Raw genomic sequence first — 21125 nt, 5'->3', positions numbered from 1 at the left:
CAGTAACTCTGTATGCATCCCATATATAGATAGATACCACATTTTTCTTTTAATTTACAGAACAAGATACGAGTTTTTTTCAAAGTAGTGCCGATTTGCAAGTGCGCTGCGGACTGATAAATATTAGGAACCCCTGGGGCCCATTTCTCGAACGGTATTACTCTAAAATTATTAGTGTGTTGCCATGGTAACCCATACGATTTCACAGTTCGAGTACCAATATTATTAGTCTAATAGCGTTCGAAAAATAGGCCCCTGGTCTATACTAATGCACTATATTCATTGGCAGGTGGGCTGCCTAGAGTTCCTGGAAGCGGTGTACTCGACGTTCGGGTTCACGTTCCAGCTGAAGCTGTCCACGAGGCCTGAGAAGTACCTCGGGGAGCTCGCCTCTTGGAACGAGGCCGAAAAGGTACGAGCATAACTCAAACATATAAAAACCGGCCAAGTGCGAGTTGGCCGGTCGTTTCAAGGGTTCCGTACATTAAGTCCGACTCACGCTTGACTGCACATTTCTAATAGGTTTAAAACTTTTTATACTACACTATACTGAATCTCTTTACTTATCTACATTCTTATTACTATTTGCAAGAGTATTTTGTATTTTTTGTGATTAACATCTGTATTTACAATTTATAGATTATTATTATTTGTTTTCAGGCGTTAGAAGACTCGTTGAACAAATTCGGCAAGCCGTGGCAACTGAACCCGGGTGACGGGGCGTTCTACGGCCCTAAGATCGACATCACCATACAGGATGCCTTGAGGAGATCACACCAATGTGCGACCATACAGCTCGACTTCCAACTGCCTGAGAGATTCAACCTGAGCTACGTCAGGTAAACTCTACATATGACTCTACGGCCCTAAGATCGACATCACCATACAGGACGCCTTGAGGAGATCCCACCAATGTGCGACCATGCAGCTCGACTTCCAACTACCTGAGAGATTCAACCTGAGCTACGTCAGGTAAACTCTACATGTGGCTCTACGGCCCTAAGATCGACATCACCATACAGGACGCCTTGAGGAGATCCCACCAATGTGCGACCATACAGCTCGACTTCCAACTGCCTGAGAGATTCAACCTGAGCTACGTCAGGTAAACTCTACATATGACTCTACGGCTCCAGGGCATTACTATACCTAGCTACAAGCATGCCTTGAGGAGAGCAGCACATAAACAAAATTTCTTATCTTCCAATCCCATGTGGGACTTACTTAATAATTCCTCAAAAGGAGTGCTATGGCAGTTCAAAGAGTACATGAATACTACGGGTGAGACGGTGATATATGGCAAAGGCTTTAAGAGTTGTTAATTAATGTTACTTTATTATTTTCAACAGTGAGAGTGGAGAGAAGAAACGGCCCGTGATCATCCACCGCGCGATCCTCGGTTCCGTCGAGCGGATGATCGCCATTCTGAGCGAGTCGTACGCCGGCAAGTGGCCGTTCTGGCTCAGTCCGCGGCAAGTCTGCATCGTGCCCGTGGGGCCGGCGTTCGATGACTACGCCATCAAGGTATTAAAGACACTCAGTCCTTGTTTTACTTCTTAGATTCTAATATGATAAACAAGTAGGGAGTTGAGTGAACGATCGCCATTCTGAGCGAGTCGTACGCGGGCAAGTGGCCGTTCTGGCTCAGTCCGCGGCAAGTCTGCATCGTGCCCGTGGGGCCGGCGTTCGATGACTACGCCATCAAGGTATTAAAGACACTCAGTCCTTGTTTTACTTCTTAGATTCTAATATGATAAAAAAGTAGGGAGTTGAGTGAACGATCGCCATTCTGAGCGAGTCGTACGCCGGCAAGTGGCCGTTCTGGCTCAGTCCGCGACAAGTCTGCATCGTGCCCGTGGGGCCGGCGTTCGATGACTACGCCATCAAGGTATTAAAGTCACTCAGTCCTTGTTTTACTTCTTAGATTCTAATATGATAAACAAGTAGGGAGTTGAGTGAACGATCGCCATTCTGAGCGAGTCGTACGCCGGCAAGTGGCCGTTCTGGCTCAGTCCGCGGCAAGTCTGCATCGTGCCCGTGGGGCCGGCGTTCGATGACTACGCCATCAAGGTATTAAAGTCACTTATATGAATATTTCCTAACAAGTAGGTAGTTGAGTGAATGATCGCCATTCTGAGCGAGTCGTACGCCGGCAAGTGGCCGTTCTGGCTCAGTCCGCGGCAAGTCTGCATTGTGCCTGTCGGTCCGGCGTTCGATGACTACGCCATCAAGGTATTAAAGTCACTTATATGAATATTTCCTAACAAGTAGGGAGTTGAGCGAATGATCGCCATTTTGAGCGAGTCGTACGCGGGCAAGTGGCCGTTCTGGCTCAGTCCGCGGCAAGTCTGCATCGTGCCCGTGGGGCCGGCGTTCGATGACTACGCCATCAAGGTATTAAAGTCACTTATATGAATATTTACTGATAAGTAGGGAGTTGAGTGAACGATCGCTATTCTGAGCGAGTCGTACGCGAGCAAGTGGCCGTTCTGGCTCAGTCCGCGGCAAGTCTGCATTGTGCCTGTCGGTCCGGCGTTCGATGACTACGCCATCAAGGTATTAAAGTCACTTATATGAATATTTCCTAACAAGTAGGGAGTTGAGTGAACGATCGCCATTCTGAGCGAGTCGTACGCGGGCAAGTGGCCGTTCTGGCTCAGTCCGCGGCAAGTCTGCATCGTGCCCGTGGGCCCGGCGTTCGATGACTACGCCATCAAGGTATTATAGTCACTTATATGAATATTTCCTAACAAGTGGGGAGTTGAGTGAACGATCGCCATTCTGAGCGAGTCGTACGCGGGCAAGTGGCCGTTCTGGTTCAGTCCGCGGCAAGTCTGCATCGTGCCCGTGGGGCCGTTCGATGACTACGCCATCAAGGTATTAAAGTCACTTATATGAATACTAGCTGTGCCCGCGGCTCCGCCCGCGTAGAATTCGGTTTGTGTTAGTAAGCTGCTAAATTGTAAATTACATTACGCTGTATTTTTTATTCAAAAAATTATAACATTTATAATTTCCTGCATGATAATTTCTTAAAATAATTCTATCTTATTGTTTCATACTTTTTAGAGCGCGATTTGTAGTAGTCCAACTACGCCCGACGCTTTTAGTATGAGAAAGTCGAAGTCGCCTAACTTTGGACCGCATTCAGCGCGCCACGTGCGTCGGGCTTAGCCCGATGCTTTGAGTATGAAGGTGCCTTCGGCTCCCGACTTTGGCAAGCGTACAGCGTGTCATGTACGTCGGGTTACGCCCGACGCTTTGAGTATGAGGGAGGCGCCCGGCTTTGAAACGCGTACAGCGTATTACGTACGTCGGTCTACGCCCGACACTTTTAGTATGATGGCGCCGAAGGCGCCCGGCTTTGGAACGCGTACAGCGTGCCACGTGCGTCGGGCGTAGCCCGACGCTTTGAGTATGAGGGTGCCTTCGGTGCCCAACTTTGGCAAGCGTACAGCGTGTCACGTACGTCGGTCTACGCCCGACTCTTTTAGTATGAGGGCGCCGAAGACGCCCAGCTTTGAAACGCGTACGTTACGCCCGACGCACTGAGTATGAGGGCGCCGGAGGCGCCCGGCTTTGGAATGCGTACAGCGTGTCACGTACGTCGGTCTACGCCTGACTTTTAGTATGAGGGCGCCGAAGGCGCCCTGCTTTGGAACGCGTACAGCGTGTCAGCACGTACGTCGGTCTACTCCCGACGCTTTGAGTATGAGGGCGCCGAAGGCGCCCGGCTTTGGAACACGCACGGTGTGTCAAGTACATCGGTCTACGCCCGACTCTTTGAGGTTGAGGGCACTGAAGGCGCCCGGCTTTGGTAACCATACAGCGTGTCACGTACGTCTCTTTTAGTATGAGAAAGTCAAATTCGCCTGGCTTTGGACCGCGTGCAGCGCGCCACGTTGTCGGGCTACGCCAGATTCTTTTAGTATGAGGGCGCCGAAGGCGCCCGGCTTTGGAACGCGTACAGCGCGACACGTACGTCGGGTTAACTCCGAAGCAGTGCCGGATTAAGATATTTTAATGCCCTAAGCATTTCTAGACCATGGTGCCCCCTCTCCCTAAGGTCATTAAGTTTACATTATTTTTTTTGGTAAATTGAGTGCAGTTCATTGCCGCATCACAGCTGAGAATGGAAATCAGTCACATTATTTTATCTCGATAATTGACAGTGCCGCAGCAGTAATGTTGCAACAGAGTACCTAATGCTGCTGCAGTCGCCACCCGAATGTCACCTTTATCATATCTTAGGTTAGAATGTAATTTAAAATTTTTCGATATAAAAACGCAATTTGATAGACGGTTGTACATTTTTACTTTTAGTATGGAAATCAGTCACATCTTTTTTATCACGAAAATTGACAGTGCTGCAGCAGTAACGTTGTAACAGAGTAATGCTGCTGTAGTCGCCACCCGAACGTCACCTTTATCATATCTTAGAAAGTGATTGAAAACGCGAGCGAAGCGAGCGCGAAATTTTTTAGATATAAAAACGCAATATGATAGACAGTTGTACATTTTTACTTTTAGTATGGAAATCGGTCACATCATTTTATGACGAAAATTGACAGTAACGTTGCAACAGAGTAATGCTGCTGCAGTCGCCACCCGAATGTCACCTTTATCATAACTTAGAAAGATATTAAAAACGCGAGCGAAGCGAGCGCGAACATTTTTCGATATACGCAATTTTACTTTTAGTCCCAACCAGGCGAGAATCCAGGATTTCATACAAAGAAGGGATGGGACAGTTTTCTACCAGCCTAGCTTCGCATAGGGCTCGATATTTAAGGATTTCAGCGAGGTTGTTTTCATGCATAAAAGATGCAAGAAAGCAGAGCTTGGAATTGACCAAGAGAATTGAATTGGCGAAGTGTGAGAAAGGCAGTAGGCCCAGCTGCGAAAGAGGAAAGCTTGGATCCACGCCCAAGTGTAATTAAGGCAGAAGATCAACTTTGCCGTAAGGCAGAAGGCCTCGCATAAGACCTAACGCCGAACCGCAAAAGAGTGAGAGAGAGTGAAACCCAGATAAATAAATATATACCTACATACAAACACGAACGCTGTCAAAGATGTCACTGCAAGGAGGGGTAATTAATTTACTGTCGTTTAATTTTGTTGTATATTTTTAAATCGACATAATTATTCAATTAAATTTGTTGTCCATGTCCGTACCCCCTCATCTAAACTTAGAGTTAATTTGGCAAAAACCTTCCTCGGTGGCTATTCATGTCACTACGTATTAAATTCAGCGCCATCTGTTAGTTTACCAGGGTACTCAATAGTGGTAGCACATATTTGAAAAAAGTTTGCCCCTCCTTCCTAAGTAGCACCATAAGATTCAGGGGCAAACTTAAATCAAGCGAGTGTTGTGGCTACCCCCCCTTTTAGGGGTTGAGTTTTTATAGCCTATAACCTGGCCGGAGATTTTCTCGATAGATTAGTAAAGTTTGCATCAAAATCCGTTCAGCCGTTTTCACGTGATGCGCGTTCAAATAAACAGACAAACAGATAAACAGATAAACAGACAAACAGATAAACAGACAAAAATTCTAAAAACTGTTGGAACGTGTTCTGTTATCGATTCTAAGTATCCCCAGCCAACTTTTTTTCAAATATCTTCCATGTACAGACTTTCTACCCTCTACAGCTTTATTATATGTATAGATTTCCTACCAAGTAGGGAGTTGAGTGAATGATCGCCATTTTGAGCGAGTCGTACGCCGGGAAGTGGCCGTTCTGGCTCAGTCCGCGGCAAGTCTGCATCGTGCCCGTGGGCCCGGCGTTCGATGACTACGCCATCAAGGTATTAAAGTCACTTATATGAATATTTCCTAACAAGTAGGGAGTTGAGTGAATGATCGCCATTTTGAGCGAGTCGTACGCGGGCAAGTGGCCGTTCTGGCTCAGTCCGCGGCAAGTCTGCATCGTGCCCGTGGGCCCGGCGTTCGATGACTACGCCATCAAGGTATTAAAGTCAGTTATATGAATATTACCTAACAAGTAGGGAGTTGAGTGAATGATCGCCATTTTGAGCGAATCGTACGCGGGCAAGTGGCCGTTCTGGCTCAGTCCGCGGCAAGTCTGCATCGTGCCCGTGGGGCCGGCGTTCGATGACTACGCCATCAAGGTATTAAACTGATTAAATCACTCAATCCTGTTTTTACATCTTAGATTCTAATATGACCGTTTCTTTGTCCCAAGACAACCGATCCGTCATTTTGGTATACAATTGGTACAAAAGCAGAATGTTTAGACAGTAAAATTGGAATAGAATTTTTATTTTAGTGTCTGGGTTGTAAAAAAAGTGCTAAATAGTACCTAAGGCATAATTATGATCGCCAATGTTAGCGAAAATCAAGGTAGCGTAGTCACTAACATTTCTTCGACATATTAGGATATACTCGATTTCAAAAATGTGATCTTTTTTTCAGTCAGAGGTTAAATAAAAAATATGCCAAATTATTTTTGAAGATGGTTTAAATTCCTGAATAACCTGTTTACGGAACAACGACAATATGTAATTGTGAATGATTTCGCAAAATAAGTCTTCTTTAGATAGGCCTGAAGTTTCTTGTCTATGTATGCATTTTTGGGCGTTTTCAGAAATAAATATTGAAAACCTGATTCTTTCACATCTGGACGTTCTTGGGCTCATTCTACTCAGAATCGACAGCATTCTCCATCCCACCATTAAAAAAAGATGTCCCAAAATGTCCATTCCATTATGTCACGTTTTAGTATGAAAATTTTTTTCACTTGTATGTGCGTGACGTAGTGGAATGTACAATTTTAATACAATTTTTTGGGACATTTTATTTTATCATCAGAATATGCTAGTGATTCTGAGTCGAAAGAACCCAAAAACACCGGGATCTGTGAGAATCGGGTTTTCGATATTTATTTTTGAAAACGCCCTTTTCTCGATAACGGTCTTTTATGCTATCTTTTATCCGGTTTAACCGGTTAACCCCGGGTTAGTGAAATAGTACAAGGCGAACTAAGGTGAAGATTGGATTTTATATATTTTAAATTTTCGTATTTATTCAGGTGAACGAGCAGTTATACGCAGCCGGGTTCATGTCGGAGGCCGACACGGACGCGGGCGACACCCTCAACAAGAAAGTGCGGAACGCTCAGCTCGCGCAATTCAACTACATCCTAGGTAAGACATGACAGGATATACTAGATCCTAAGGCTTTGCAATAAGGTTTACAGTTAGTAGTATACGCAGCCGGGTTTTTTACGGATGGCTGGGCCATCTATAGTTCGTTTTTTTTAGCATTAGGAATTAGGTAAACAATGTTGATGTGTCTTTTAATTGAAAAACACATTTTAAAAATAAGTTACGGCAAATATGTAACAATTATGAATCTAATACGATCATTTATATTCTTCTGCTTTCATAGGTAATAGTTTTTGATTTTTAAAAAGCGTTTTTCAATTAAAAGACATGTCAAGATCGCTTACCTTCTTGCAAGTTCTTTATTATGCTAAAAAAGCGAACTATAGCCATAAAATTAAAAAAAAAAAACCTAAGCTGGCGCCCTCTGTAAAATGCTTTCACCGGCCAACCCCATTGCTTACTTTTCACACCCACCTAATGCGGGCTGTACAGTGTACACACTCGTCGAGACACCCCAAGACGGGTCGAGAACGAGTGTGTACATACTGCTCCTTTCGCGTCTCGCTCTTCCTCGTCCCGTTTCGCGCTGCTCCGATTGGATCGAAGCGATGCCGAGACTCCGCAAGAGATTCTCGCCGAGTGCGTACAGCCGACATAACATTTTTTTTGACGTGGTAACGTCTTATAAATCGATGAACACCGGTAGCATGCACGAAAGAGTCACGTTGTGGACATATCTCCATGGTAACGTTGTGTTGTTTTCTTATGACGTCATCACGCAAAATTATCGTCCGTAAACCGACTTTACAGATAACCATATTTTTTTTATTTAAGTGGTGGGCGAGCGCGAGAAATCTTCGGGCACGGTGAACGTGCGCACTCGGGATAACAAGGTCCACGGCGAGATGTCCATCGAAGCACTTATAGAACACTTCAACACCCTCGTCAGGGACAAGACTTTGGCTGAAGACAGCCAGTTACTCAAGTAATCCTGGAAACACCTAAATGCCGCACAGGATCTACCACAGACAAGACATCCTCCAGACTGAGCATAGTCGCGCTACCTCCTCTGCCACAAATATACGGTAGTTTTACTCCATTTTCGATCAATTGTGTTTGAGTGACGCCCAAGTGTCTTTGACCGGACCAATCACGGCATGGGACTCGACCACCTCGTCCCCCGCTCTCCTGTATTTTTGGCAGCATCGGTTTCATGTAATAATTGCTCTAAGGTCTGTCTAGAGGATGACTTGTCTGTGGGATGTACCAACCAACGGGTCCACTGAAGCCACTCATGAATCACTTTTTGTGTAGTCAGAAGCAGAAGTTTCTAAGCGGGCGAGGTGTTCAAAATTACCTTGACACGCTCTCATTCTCTTAACAATAAAGTCGCCTCAAGATCATTTTGAACACCTCGCTCGCTTAGTAACTTCCGCTGTTGACTGTATACGAATATAGCGGCCCTAAATGTATGACTCCCACCGAACGGACGGAGTCGGCGCGCGTTTCACATTTGTACGGCCACGAACCGGTCGGCTGCTCGCGAACGCGGACGGCTCCGGTCGGATTCCATCACTTCTGTCATACATACTCGTAATGTATAGGCACATTGAAAATGCGCTCCGGCGCGGCCCGCCTCCAGCCGGTCGGTGGGAATCGTACAAAAAATTTGTTTTGTTATTTCGAAGTAACTTTTCTTGGATTTTGGTTCATACTTAGAATCACACGTTTACCTAATCTATACATTATAAATAAAAATGTCCTACTTTTAACAAAACTCCAAGAAAAGTTAGATCTGACAATGAGACAAACCGTTTTTGGCGCCTGGTACGAATTTAAACTTTTAACGTGTAATTTTCATTCACCTAGAAATTCGAGGGGTTTGCGGTAAAACCCGGTAAGTCGTGCAAATGGGTTTTTGAAATTAGAACTATACATGGTATAATAATATACTCCGCCTGGTACTCTCTTCCCGTCTTTTCGTGGTCACGTGGCTGACAAGTGGCAATGTTATTGTGACGTAGGCTTGTGTCACTCTGGGAAGAGAAGACCATGTTTTATTAGACTATGAAACTATACGAATATGTCACGTGATAGTTCTTATTTAAGTGACAAAATATCTAGACTTATCGGGTTTGGCGCCCATCCCTCGGAATGCACATTTTCATGTCTGATGTTAAGGCATTATCGCGGCCCTTTAGTTTTCATTTTATTGTGATTCGGTTAGAATAAGTCTTCTTTTTTCTTGCATTTTAATGTAGTAATTTATTTAGCGTATCATTGTCGATAGACTTAAATGATTTTAAAACGGATAAGTTAATTTCTTGCATTTAATTTATTAAATATCGATAAAAATTTAGCAATATGATGGTTTAAGTTTAAAGGTAAACCTGTTATTGTAACATGGACCTTAATAAGCAAAAAAGACTTATCAAAACTATATTTATCAGAGATGTCAATATGCAAAATGCAGAATTGTATTTCCAGTTATATGTCTAAGCTATGGTGGTTAATAAAAATGCTTTTATTTATGAATTCGTTGTTTTAATTTCATCCGTGCTTATTATCTACACAAACACCTATAATTGTATAAAAATATTTGGCAACGCGTATTATACGGCGAGGTAAGCGTGTATTCCAAATCTTATACAAAGTAAATTTATAACTTGTGCCCCAAACCAAACAAAATTTACCCAAATTACTGATGTTCCGTCGGAAAGTTTCCAAAAATGCGAAAATTCCACACGGAATAGTTTCGGAAACTTCTAACTTATATAATAACATGTGAGTGTAAATTTTCTATTTCCAAAATGGAACTTTTCTTTGTTTCCTGTGATTTTTTTTCTGATATTCCTGAGAATTTAAAGCTTTTTGGAAATTTTCCGCAACTTGGACATCTGTACCCAAACCCAAGCTTCCAAGTTTAGGGCGAGCCCGAGAGACTTGCCCAGGTCAGAGTGTTGAACCCAGCTTAAACTTAAAAGTACCAAATTCATAATATTTTATCAGTAATCCAATATCACATGACGCATGTATGACAAAAAAAAATACTTGGGCAAGTCTCCCGGGCTCTCCCTATGTCCAGTTGTATTAGAAACATTATTAGCGCCACTTCACCATTCCACTAACCCGGGATTAACCGGTTAAACCTGGAGTAACTATGGTTACCAATACAATTTGACACTGGGTTAACGGTTTAACCGCTTAACCCCGAGTTAGAGGGATGGTGCAAGTTGGCCTTAGTCTCCTAAGACCCCACAAAGAAGAATACTGCAACATACGGATACGCTCTACATATCTTTTGTTTTTCTGTACCATCCTGAGATTCAGAAGCAGTTGTTTTGTTTTTGAATTTGGAACTCTTACTTACTATATGTGACGTTACCAACCAAAAGGGTAACTATTGTCGATTGTTGATAAGGCGTTATTTCCATAAAGCTGGAATTTGAAATCAACCTTATCGACGAGCGACAATGTACCTTTTAGTTGAAACGTCACATAACAGTTCTGAATAGATTGTGGAAAATGTAAAATTTTGTATGCGGGGTCTCCTCAGGAGGATACAGAAAAGAAATGCAACATACGACGTGTCTAGGCGCGAATACAAAAATATAAAATTAATTAAAATACTGGTAAGGCATTGCAATTGGTGCTACTCTTAGATTAATTTCTATTGTCACAATTTAATATAATTATATTTTTTACTTCTGAAAATACTAGGTTTCTAGTATGTAACTTGATTTACAATCACTGGGTCGTAATGGTTTTCCCACACTGGCAGTTATAAAACATTGTGTGAAGAACATAATAAACCATTATCAATACTATCATGTATCTATATGTATGTCCATACATAACGAAAAGACACTTCTCACAATGTGAGAAGTGTCTTTTCATATCATACGATGTTATATAACAGCCAATGAGGGAGCAGCATTAGCAGTAGTAGTAATAGTATAATAAAAAAATAAAAATAATCTCACTATCAGACAGATTTGGTGACTAGGTGCATAAAAAACTGACTTAATTCTAAATAAATAGCTTACACCGATACACAACATAATTCTTATATTCTACAAAAGTTTTGGAATGTGATGCAATAATAACAAGTCAAGAAATAAATAAGTAAAGTTAACATTATAATTAAACGTTCACTGTTTTTGGTTTCCAATCGCAACATCGAATCATTAGTTATCCAATCTTTCATTTTTCCTTTTTCCACCGTGATACAGTTTTTACTAGTACGGGGATCAGATGACGCTTACTCAATGTTTCATTGCATTTACCTTAAAAACTTAAGTGTACAAGTTATTTACAATGTTAAATTCACCTTGTATCATTCATTACTTGTAAGCAGTTGTGAGCTATAATTTAGCTAAATAAAGTTATTTTATTTATTTATTATTTATTTTATTTGTTCGAACGCGTTTTTTTTTTCAAAACCCATCGGATTATTAGAAGCGCCAACAATCTAACCTAACCCAATGGATTTTACTTGTATTTTTTAGAAAATAAACGATTTTCGAAAACAACTTATTTGGTCAAATGAATCATGGGACAAACACTTTTCGGAGTTGCGATAAGGTGTATTTGGGCTATTTCGTATGTCGGAAAAATCCGAAATCACCCAAATTTCCATATTTCCACCCTTTTCAGAACTATACGAGGTTTTTAGACAGTCAGAATTACACGGATACTTACGGTGTATTTCGAAATAAGCATTTTCGGTCAAATTAAACATAGCATAGGACGAATATTTTCGAAGGGGGTCTCTATTGTTTCCCAAATAGTTTTAAGTCATAATACATATATTGTTTGTTTGTCCGAATTTTCGTTAGTTGGTTTTTCTCAGAAACGCGTAACTTTTCAGGATTGCCATAAAACAAACCTAACCTAACCCATCTATAGAATGACCTTACGAAAATCCTGAAAAGTTATGTAACTGTTTCAGTTTTATGACTAACGATAATATGACAAACAATACATTATGACTTAAAACTTTATGGGAAACAAAGGGACCCCTTTCGGGGTCTCTATTGTTTCCCATATAGTTTTAAGTCATAATACATATATTGTTTGTTTGTCCGAATTTTCGTTAGTTGGTTTTTCTCAGAAACGCGTAACTTTTCAGGATTGCCATAAAACAAACCTAACCTAACCCATCTATAGAATGACCTTACGAAAATCCTGAAAAGTTATGTAACTGTTTCAGTTTTATGACTAACGATAATATGACAAACAATACATTATGACTTAAAACTTTATGGGAAACAAAGGGACTTTAAAGGAAGGGGGGGGGGGGAGGGGGAAAGGGGAAGGGAGGGGGAAGGGGGGAGGTAGGGGTGGGGGGATGGGGGGAAGGGGGGATGGGGGGAAGGGAGGGGGGCTATCGAAGTTTCGATATCCTTCATAATGCGGTATAGATAGACTATTGCGAGGGGTGTGCGGTAAAACCCGATAAGTCGTGCAAATGGGTTTTTGAAATTTGAACTATGTATGTAACGTGCGTATGAGTGTGGGGAGACACTCCTAACTTCGGTCCAACTCGGCTCCGTTCGGCTCAGCATTGCTCCGAGCATTTATTAGTTGCACCACTTGACTTCCTTTTGCGTACACGACCACTGATAAGATAATGACTTGAATTTTGACAACCCTGAATAGCCGAAAGGGATAGTGCCATATGTTAGATAGGGATAGCATGATTCGACCCTGAACCGCTGTCAAACTTCGGGTTTGTAGGAAGTGTCCTTTCTGTACGGTAGTACTATTATTTCGTCTGTGGTCTTATTTAAGTCACAAAATATCTCGACTTATCGGGTTTTACCGCCCATCCCTTGAATTTGCATAGGTACTTATGTAATAATTTATATATGTTACGTTTGGACTTCTGTTCCGTTGCCATATGACTTGTCTGTTTCGCTGGTTGTGGCTCTGGCGTGGACACTGGTGTGTGATTTATCTGTACCACTGGTGGCTGTGGACTGATCGGTGTCAGATTCAATCTCGCAGTTCGTTTCGGGACACTCGAAGTTTTTACAGAGAAAGAGAATCTGAAAAATAAATGTATTAATTTTTACATAAATTAAGGTAATTTAATGAGCGAGAAAGAGAACGCGTCATGCAAGAAAGGGACAACGTGTGGCACTGTTACTATTAAAACATCGGTTTTGTGATAATAGTGAGTATTAATGCAATGTTCTGCCACCAGAGTGCAGCACTAACACAAACCGTAAACCATAGAGTAACTTAATTATAAACTATGCCGTAAACAGTTTTTTGAGAAATTTTCACAGATTTGTTACGAATAAATGGGGTTGGCAACTGTCAAAGGTTTGCATAGATGGCGCCATCATAGCTTGTGCCTTTTTCTATGAGATTTGGCATAATGGGCTGGCATCCAGGGCAAAAAAATCCAGTAAAAAAGACATTTCTAGGGATTGACAGGGCAAGCTATGCTGGCGCCATCTGCTACATACTTCGACCGGCCAACATTGACATGACATCAAGGCGGTTTGTTTACTGTTAGTGCTAGTGGCGCCCCCTATGCTGAGTTTTGCGTAATTTTCCCTATTCCGTACGTTTTACTACTTATTTATTACGTTATTAGTTAGGTATAGGTACTTACGGTGTACAACAGTATGGGCAACGCGAGTGTGGCACCCGCGAGCACGTCCCACCAATGGTGGCGGTGGTCTGACATCCGGGACAAACTGCAATACAGCGCGCTCAGCAGCGTCAGACCCTGCAGGCTCCAGATTACCCTAGTTTCCCCTGCGCGGCGTCGCATATAATACTGCAACAAGTGGAGTCCGGTTAGTACGACTTCGCATATAACAACCAACCGCTTATAGCGACGTTAGTATAGGCACCTGTTTGGTTTTAGTATGAGCTACTATGAAAGTATGTATTCGTCCTACGCCGCGCGAGCCAACTCGATGGCTCGCGCGGCAGCCACATTGCGCGCGGCTGCCGCGCGAGCCTATGTTTGGTGGTTTGCCGCGCGATATGGAGACGGGGCTTAACACTTACTGTGATAAAAATCCCCGCGTGCAGCGCCAGCGAAGTGTGTCCGGATGGAAAGCTCTTGTCCGACTGGTGTTGCCATACTGCCTTCGTACATGTGTAACTCTGCACGTATTCTGATCTGTAACGGGAGCATTCCATGAAATTGTCTACCATTGTCCCGTACAAATGCTAAGTTTCTGAAGATTTAAAGGTTTCCTTTTCTATGACAAATGGTCAAAAGTATGCACAGAAAAATAAACGCCTGCTTTAAATGCCGAGAAAAAAGTCGCAACACAGGAAATAAAATGCGTTTGTACGGGACAGCCCGTGGAATGCTCCAACAATGTCAACTAGCTTTAGAGGAGCATAGCTACAAACTAGAATAACTATAGAAATTTGACTAGAGCCATAGAGAAAAAAGTACATAGAGTGCTCACTCCATACATCAGTTTTGGTACGGAAACGATTATTATTTTAGTAGTCGACATTTAGCATCGAGTAGCGGAATTATCAGTACTGTACTACTACTTGATAATAGATGTTGCGGCGACCGAAAAGTCAATTGCTCAACAATTTTCAGCTAATATTATAACTGGATTAAATTAACCGGAACTCTATTTTCAACTACTTCTGCTTCTAATATGCTTGTAAATTGTTGTTCAACACAAATTTCGTGAGTCGCCACACGAGAGACATCTATATTATTGAGTAGCGATACCGATTATTATTTATTTATTTATATTTCTCTATGCTAGAGTGCAAAACAAAAAATTTTACATCTTACCCTTGACAGCTTGAAGCCTCTTCCGGCTGACATGTGTCGAAGAAATGCGGTCTCGGAGACCCCACCATCAGCTTGAGGGTTTGCACTACAGTTATATTCAGAAGAAGACCAAATAGATACTCTTTGTACCAGGACAATGCTCGATATTTCGTTTTTAACTTGGATTTTTCATTTTTATGGTATTTTCTTTCCGCCATCAACATCTGGAAAAAAAAGTTTTAATAATTAAGTTAAAATTAGGATGTTTCTGATGAAACAATAGATTTAAGTATATTTTCTACCGAAACCGGATTTTTCCTGGCTGAAACGGAAACTGAAACTGGCCGGATACTACCGAAAATACATTTTTGGGGCCACTGAAAGGTTTGGCAGTTTTTTGGTCAAACAAAGGGGCATACCTATGGTCAGTATACAATAAATCATGTAGAAATATGAAGCAGTTGTCCATGGTCCTCTTAATAATAGACTACTAGAATGAATGAATGAAATGAAATCTTTATTTCAGGCAACTAGTGGCCCATACATAAATACCTTAAAACTAGCATACATATTATAAAAATATATTTTAAAACTAAACACTACAAATCACATTATGGCTGCGATGCATTACGTTACGCAACCCCGCAGTGTCAGGCAGCCGGCCGCGGAACCGCCGAAACTTGACACCCTTCGGCCAAAACTCCTCCTTGGTGAAGGTCGCTAGATGATCAGTCGGAACTATCGGTACTTATAATACTTTAATATCCATATAGTATCAAACACAAGGCACTCACAACGACAAGCGGAAGGAATATAGTTGTAACAAGCAGCCATTTCCTGTTGACCGTGTCTCCGGTGAACGGGTGTGACAGCGCCGGGTCGTTGCACCAGAACCCAACCTGGCCTCCGGGCACCAATCGTAGCTCCACTATCAGAAATATCAGGAACACTGGAAATGTCAATAATATTTTATATTCGTGGATTCCATTTTAGGAAAAATAAAGTGTCATCCTTCTAAATCCTGATGTCCATTTAAAAGGGCAAAATCAACAACAAGCGACTCGCGGCGCACGGGGTGAGCTTGATCAGTCTGTCAAGTGCACATGGTGCAACTAGCACTTATTCTTACACAAATCATCATGCAGAAGGTCACGCAAGCGAAAACTTAAAAGTTAAAAAACCGAATTAACTACCTAGAATTAGAGTATGATCAATGTGATGTTTTAATTAAAATTATAAAAGTTATAAATTATAGGTAAATTAGTTTACATACCTCTATGCCAACGATTGGTCTTTGACCAGTATAGCTTGGCTTTGTCCCACATTTTCAGCGGCATCAATACAATCATTAAAATTACAGATATGTTCTAATTTGACACGATCCCGGCTACGACCGAGACCGAGTAATACCGTGATACTCGCCTTAGCAAGTATGACTTATTGTAACGTCATTGTGAATCAGGAAGTTTATCTATTTACATAATAATGCCAGTGCTAAATTATTACGCAAACATTTACAGCTCACTATGGCATAGAATTACTTTTCAGACATAGGGTTTAAAGTCTTTAAAGCATAATTGAAGTGTAATGCTCTAAAGGGCATGTAATTAGCTTTCTATTTCTACCGGTAGCACAAAACAGTGTAGCAGCGTAAATGTCATTTCATTCATTATAATTATTATAAAGAACTCAAGTTTTCTTGTAACATGAGTAACATGACGATAAAATCAATGTCGGAGTCGGACGTCAGTCATTCAACTCATTAATGTCATTAACATGTCAAAAATATCAAAGTGCGTTCAAAAATATATGATGTTTGTTTTATTTGATTATTTTTTTATAAACATTTCATTAATGAATTGGTGATACTTGCATTTTATTTCTATAAATAAACCGAAAATAATATCGGAAAACTGATAAGTCTTGTTTTGTTTTTACTCTAATTTGGAGCTATGAAATGCTGAGATGAAATATTATAACTCCTTGTAAGTGGTAACACTGTATTTACCCGTTATGGTACTTTTACTTACTGTCCGGCGGCGTCAGTCAATACGGTCAATACAATAGTTTATTATAAGTTTATTGTTTTGTTTAGTTTTTGTTAGTGTCTTTTTGTTTCGTTGTACATAATTTTCTTATTCAAATTAGTTATCAGTAGTTTTTAACAAAATTGCTTGTAAAAATACTGGTAGGCAAGGAAACGTACTTATTCTCTTTTAGCTAAAAACGTATATTATATTTTTCATCGCCAAATTTTAACCACTGTGTTCACCATTCACCATGCCCATGAATTTGTAAGTAATAGCCCAACACGCTTATAATTAGCTAACATAACAGAGAGAATTTTGCTAACTATAACTTCGTTTTTTTTTGCATTAGAAATTAGGTAAACAATCTTGATGCGTCTTTTAATTGAAAAACACATTTTAAAAATAAGTTACGGCAAATATGTAACAATTATTAATCTAGTACGATCATTTATATTCGTCTGCTTTCATAAGTAATAGTTTTTGATTTTTGAAAAGCGTTTTTCAATTAAAAGACATGCCAAGATCGCTTACCTTCTTGCAAGTTCTTTCTAATGCTAAAAAAAACGAACTATATCATTCCTAACTCCTTATCCTTAAACTACCCACACCTAAACCTTAAACTAAAAATTTGTAGGTTAATTTAAACTATTTGTTTCAGAATAATCAAACAAAAACAGCATGGATCATTCTTGAAATTAAGATGCATGATATCCATCCTTGAAGAAGAAAATGAAGTGCAGAGCGAAGAATTTACTGTTAATGAATTAGCTACGGTGCGTTTCAAATTTTACACCAAGGATAGTCAAAGTGCACTTTTGACTTTCATTACTGCACAACAGCACGTAAAAGCTAAAGATGATAAAATTGATAAAGTTAAACTGAAGGTGTCTTGTCTTGAATTTGATAAGCCATTGTATTCTGAGTGGTTCTGCAGAGAGAGAAAGGAAACCAGAAAACTTGGTGAAAAATTAAATTGTGATATTAGTTTAAACAATGTGCGCACATGTCTTTTGAATATCACTATTTCTGCACACAAGGTTCAAGACTGTTTGCTTGTGAAGCTTTATAATGATGTGGAGTTCACCGACTTTAATTTGGGATCTGAAAATGGTAGCGTTGCTGTACATAGAGCGCACCTGGCAGCCCATAGTAGACGTGCGCGCCGCGCCGGCGCCGCCGCGCCGCGCCGCCATTCATACGCGCCGCCGCCGCCGGCTCATCCACTCGGCGCGCCGATGCACGGCCATATATATGAATTTTTCGATTTTATTTTTTTATGGCAAATCTAATGAGATTCTAACGATTTTAATGCCTGAACAAACGTGAACTAAGGTCGTCCGATGAATTCACATAGTCAGGCCTATGGAACTCTCCGCGCGAGCTCGGATTTATACCTACGAATCTGCTCCCGTTCACGGTAGAAAAACAAGCCAGTTGGTTGCCACACGCGCTCACGTACGCACGTCACCGCGCGCCGCACTGTCGATTTTTACGATAGTTACAAGCTACGTAGTAGGTACCTACCTACTATTGAATTTGTTTAATTAAACATGTAATGTTTATTATGTATGACAAATGTATAGTTTTAGATATCTATCTATTTGAAATAGGTAGCAAATTTTTAATTTATTTTGGTAAATGTTTATTTTAACGACAGTAAGTTAACTTTACACCGGAAAGTGCCAACTTATTTTTACTCTGGTTAACTTATAATTAATTACCTGTATTCATGGGGTTTCTATTATTTTTCTTTATTGTGTAACATTAATCTCTATGTGGTTTTAAATAACACGAAGTTTTAATACTAATTCTTGCTGGGATTATTGCGCGGTTTATAAAACGGCGTAAACACTGCGGTTACTGCAGGGACATATGACCTTTTAAAATGACTATTTCGCAAACACTAACGCATAATCGGAATATTAGGTATAATTTAAGATTTAGCTTTCCTTTTATTTCACTCCGCTGTTTAAGTAGGTATTTATTTATCATTTCTAAGCGTCAGCAACCCTAGTGTTGTGCCGGTGCGCGCGGTGCGGGGAGCGGCGCGTTGAAAGTCACTCCATTGTATTTTTGTGTAGGTATCAAAACGGTAGGTATTTGCGTTTTGTTTGAGAGATAAGTATCTGTTCGTAAGAACTATTATATAATCTGGGACATACCTAGTTAATTTGGCTGATTTCGGGGTGGGGTGGTTAGCGTGAAGACAGTCACCCCACTTTGAAAAAATTAAAAAAAATTAAGGAATCGGGGCCCTAACGATTCTAATGCCTGAACAATCATGAACTAACGAATATCTTGCTATCTAGACCAAAAAAAACTTACAAAAAGTGGTTTGGGGTGGCTAGCCGGAAGACAGCCACCCCCTTTTGTTTAAAAAAAAATGTATGTTAGAATCGGGGATATGTACAAGAACAGCGTGTGCGTAAGTATAATGCTAGTGAAAAACTATAGATAGTTAATTTTTGCAGTTTTTAGTAGGTAATACCTAAATGAAAAAACTTGCCACACGCCGGCGCCGCCGCGCCGCGCCGACCAAAAAAGCCGGCGCGCCGCCGCCGGCAAATTTTAGGTCGGCGCGCACGTCTAGCCCATAGCGACGTGTTCAAGGCAATGCTCAGCCGAGAATGGAAGGAGACGACCGAGGGAAAGGTTCAGATCAAAGGAGTTACACTGCAGACTCTTCAACACTTGAAACAGTACATGTACTTGGGCACTCTGCCCGAAGAAGGGCTTCGATCATTATTATTGATCGCTTCATACTATTTGATTGAAGATTTAAAGGCTGAATGCATATCAACGCTTGCCCAGACAGCTAAACATGGAGACTGGTTCAGTCTCTTTGAATTTGCAACAGAAAATAATATAGCAGAATTATTATGTGCTATCACGTTAGTCAACCCTGACATTGTTCTAGAAGGTAACACAAAAATGACTAAGAAGGTTTCTGAGTAATAATTCGCAGTAAAATAACATTAATCATTCATTTATAGTTTATATAGTATAAGAAATTCCCCATGTGTACCTGCTCTAACATTAAAATATTTTGTTATTAAAAATTGTTCATGCTTTATTTAATCCTCATCTTAAGACGGTGTGTCATCTTGGTGCGTCGCACCCATAAGTGGTGGATGGGCCAGTCTGGGGGACGCATTTATGCGTTAGAGCGAGCAAGTGATATTGCTATCTCATTCTACCGCATGGCTGCGTCCCTTGGACTGTCCGGCGCTGGGCTATAACCGCGAAAATCGAAGTTCACAAATTGCGGGAATTTTTCTCTGTCACTCTATTAATTACACCTTCATTGGAGTGAAGGAGAAAGATCCCCGAAATTTGCGAATTTCGGTTTTCGCGGTAGCCCCTCTGGCCCATTGTGTACAGGCAGGCGTGGCTCACTCCGCGATTTCGTCGCTTTGCTACAGGTAGCTAAAAGTACATCCGTTCCACCCCAATTTTGGGAAAAGCCATAAGCCGCGCGTGGCGCTGTCGCCACCTAGCGGCCATATCTGTACTGATCGTAACAGACGCGTTTTGTTAGAGAGTGAGTCTTTTGTACCTAGTACTAATATTTTATTCTGTGGTACAGGGGCCTTTAGAAGCAGCGTTAGGCCCGAGCAAGGGCCCAACGCTTTCTGTTCTATTTGACGGCGCAGCAACTAGTATCATTTCTCTCTGGGTGCATTGCACAATGACCTTGGTGCGGTGTGATAGTTTGAGGGCTTGCCGCGAACCACGTTCGACGTGTTGCCACTCTATCGCACTTGTAAATTTGTCCGTAAGGTTGACAGGGAGGCAACACTTCGAACGTGGTTCGCGGTAGGCCCTCTGTTACCACTATTAAGCGCCCTCCAGACTATGCGCGTGAATCGCGGGCGAAGCCGCGAACGCGAGTGTGGAGTCTAGTTCGCTGATATGCGAAATCGACTCCAGACTCGCGTTCGCGGCTTCGCGCCGCGATTCGCGCACGAGTGTGGAGCGGGCTTTAGATAACGTTTGGACAATAGCAAATAAAAAAAAAATTCTAATAGGTATTTATTGAATAAGAACCAACATAATATATTTGTAAGACAAGTTTAAGTAAAATATTTATTTATAACTAGGTATATTATTTATGTAGATCTTTATACTACACATTGTACCTACACATTATGTAAATAAGTAGGTACCTAAATTACTTTTATATATAAAATAATTACCCAAT

General features: G+C 41.3%; 3 protein-coding genes and 1 long non-coding RNA gene across 4 annotated transcripts in view; 2 read left to right on the top strand and 2 right to left on the bottom strand.

Moving 5' to 3' along the window:
* LOC134671784 (threonine--tRNA ligase 1, cytoplasmic) overlaps positions 1-11523 on the top strand; it is a 30887-nt gene extending 19364 nt beyond the window's left edge. The window contains exons 11-15 of the mRNA XM_063529614.1: positions 290-412; positions 661-839; positions 1350-1524; positions 7051-7165; positions 7961-11523. Coding sequence (XP_063385684.1) covers positions 290-412; positions 661-839; positions 1350-1524; positions 7051-7165; positions 7961-8115 — 747 coding nt within the window. The 3' untranslated portion in view covers positions 8116-11523. The remainder of the gene's footprint in view (positions 1-289; positions 413-660; positions 840-1349; positions 1525-7050; positions 7166-7960) is intronic.
* Positions 1-21125, bottom strand: part of LOC134671797 (uncharacterized) — a 498925-nt gene that overhangs the window by 415031 nt on the left and 62769 nt on the right. The window lies entirely within an intron of this gene.
* On the bottom strand, positions 12517-16626 carry LOC134672260 (putative phosphatidate phosphatase). The gene is made up of 6 exons (XM_063530157.1): positions 16168-16626; positions 15689-15843; positions 14916-15118; positions 14156-14270; positions 13752-13919; positions 12517-13176 (listed from the first exon to the last, which is right to left on the bottom strand). Exons 1-6 carry the CDS (start codon positions 16241-16243, stop codon positions 13000-13002), a joined length of 894 nt encoding a protein of 297 aa, XP_063386227.1. The 5' UTR covers positions 16244-16626; the 3' UTR covers positions 12517-12999.
* LOC134672153 (uncharacterized) lies at positions 16970-20569 on the top strand. The gene is made up of 3 exons (XM_063530057.1): positions 16970-17188; positions 17583-18073; positions 20511-20569. The coding sequence occupies exons 1-3, from the start codon at positions 17175-17177 to the stop codon at positions 20567-20569; spliced, it is 564 nt and encodes a 187-aa protein (XP_063386127.1). The 5' UTR covers positions 16970-17174.

The sequence above is a fragment of the Cydia fagiglandana genome, chromosome 16 (genome assembly GCF_963556715.1).
Source record: "Cydia fagiglandana chromosome 16, ilCydFagi1.1, whole genome shotgun sequence".
Classification (NCBI taxonomy): Eukaryota; Metazoa; Arthropoda; class Insecta; order Lepidoptera; family Tortricidae; genus Cydia; species Cydia fagiglandana.
The sequence above is the reverse complement of the archived record's forward strand: the minus strand, read 5'-3'. Positions and strand labels throughout refer to the sequence as shown.

Bases quoted from the DNA above. Each gene is read 5' to 3' on its own strand.
- LOC134672260 (XM_063530157.1), bottom strand. From the start codon at position 16,243: ATGATTGTATTGATGCCGCTGAAAATGTGGGACAAAGCCAAGCTATAC. The intron at 14,271-14,915 runs GTAAGATGTAAA...CTCCCGTTACAG, and splicing joins GAGGCTTCAAGCTGTCAAGG to ATCAGAATACGTGCAGAGTT. The intron at 13,920-14,155 runs GTAAGTGTTAAG...CACTTGTTGCAG, and splicing joins ACGCGGGGATTTTTATCACA to TATTATATGCGACGCCGCGC.
- LOC134672153 (XM_063530057.1), top strand. The intron at 18,074-20,510 runs GTAGACGTGCGC...TCTGTGGTACAG, and splicing joins AGCGCACCTGGCAGCCCATA to GGGCCTTTAGAAGCAGCGTT.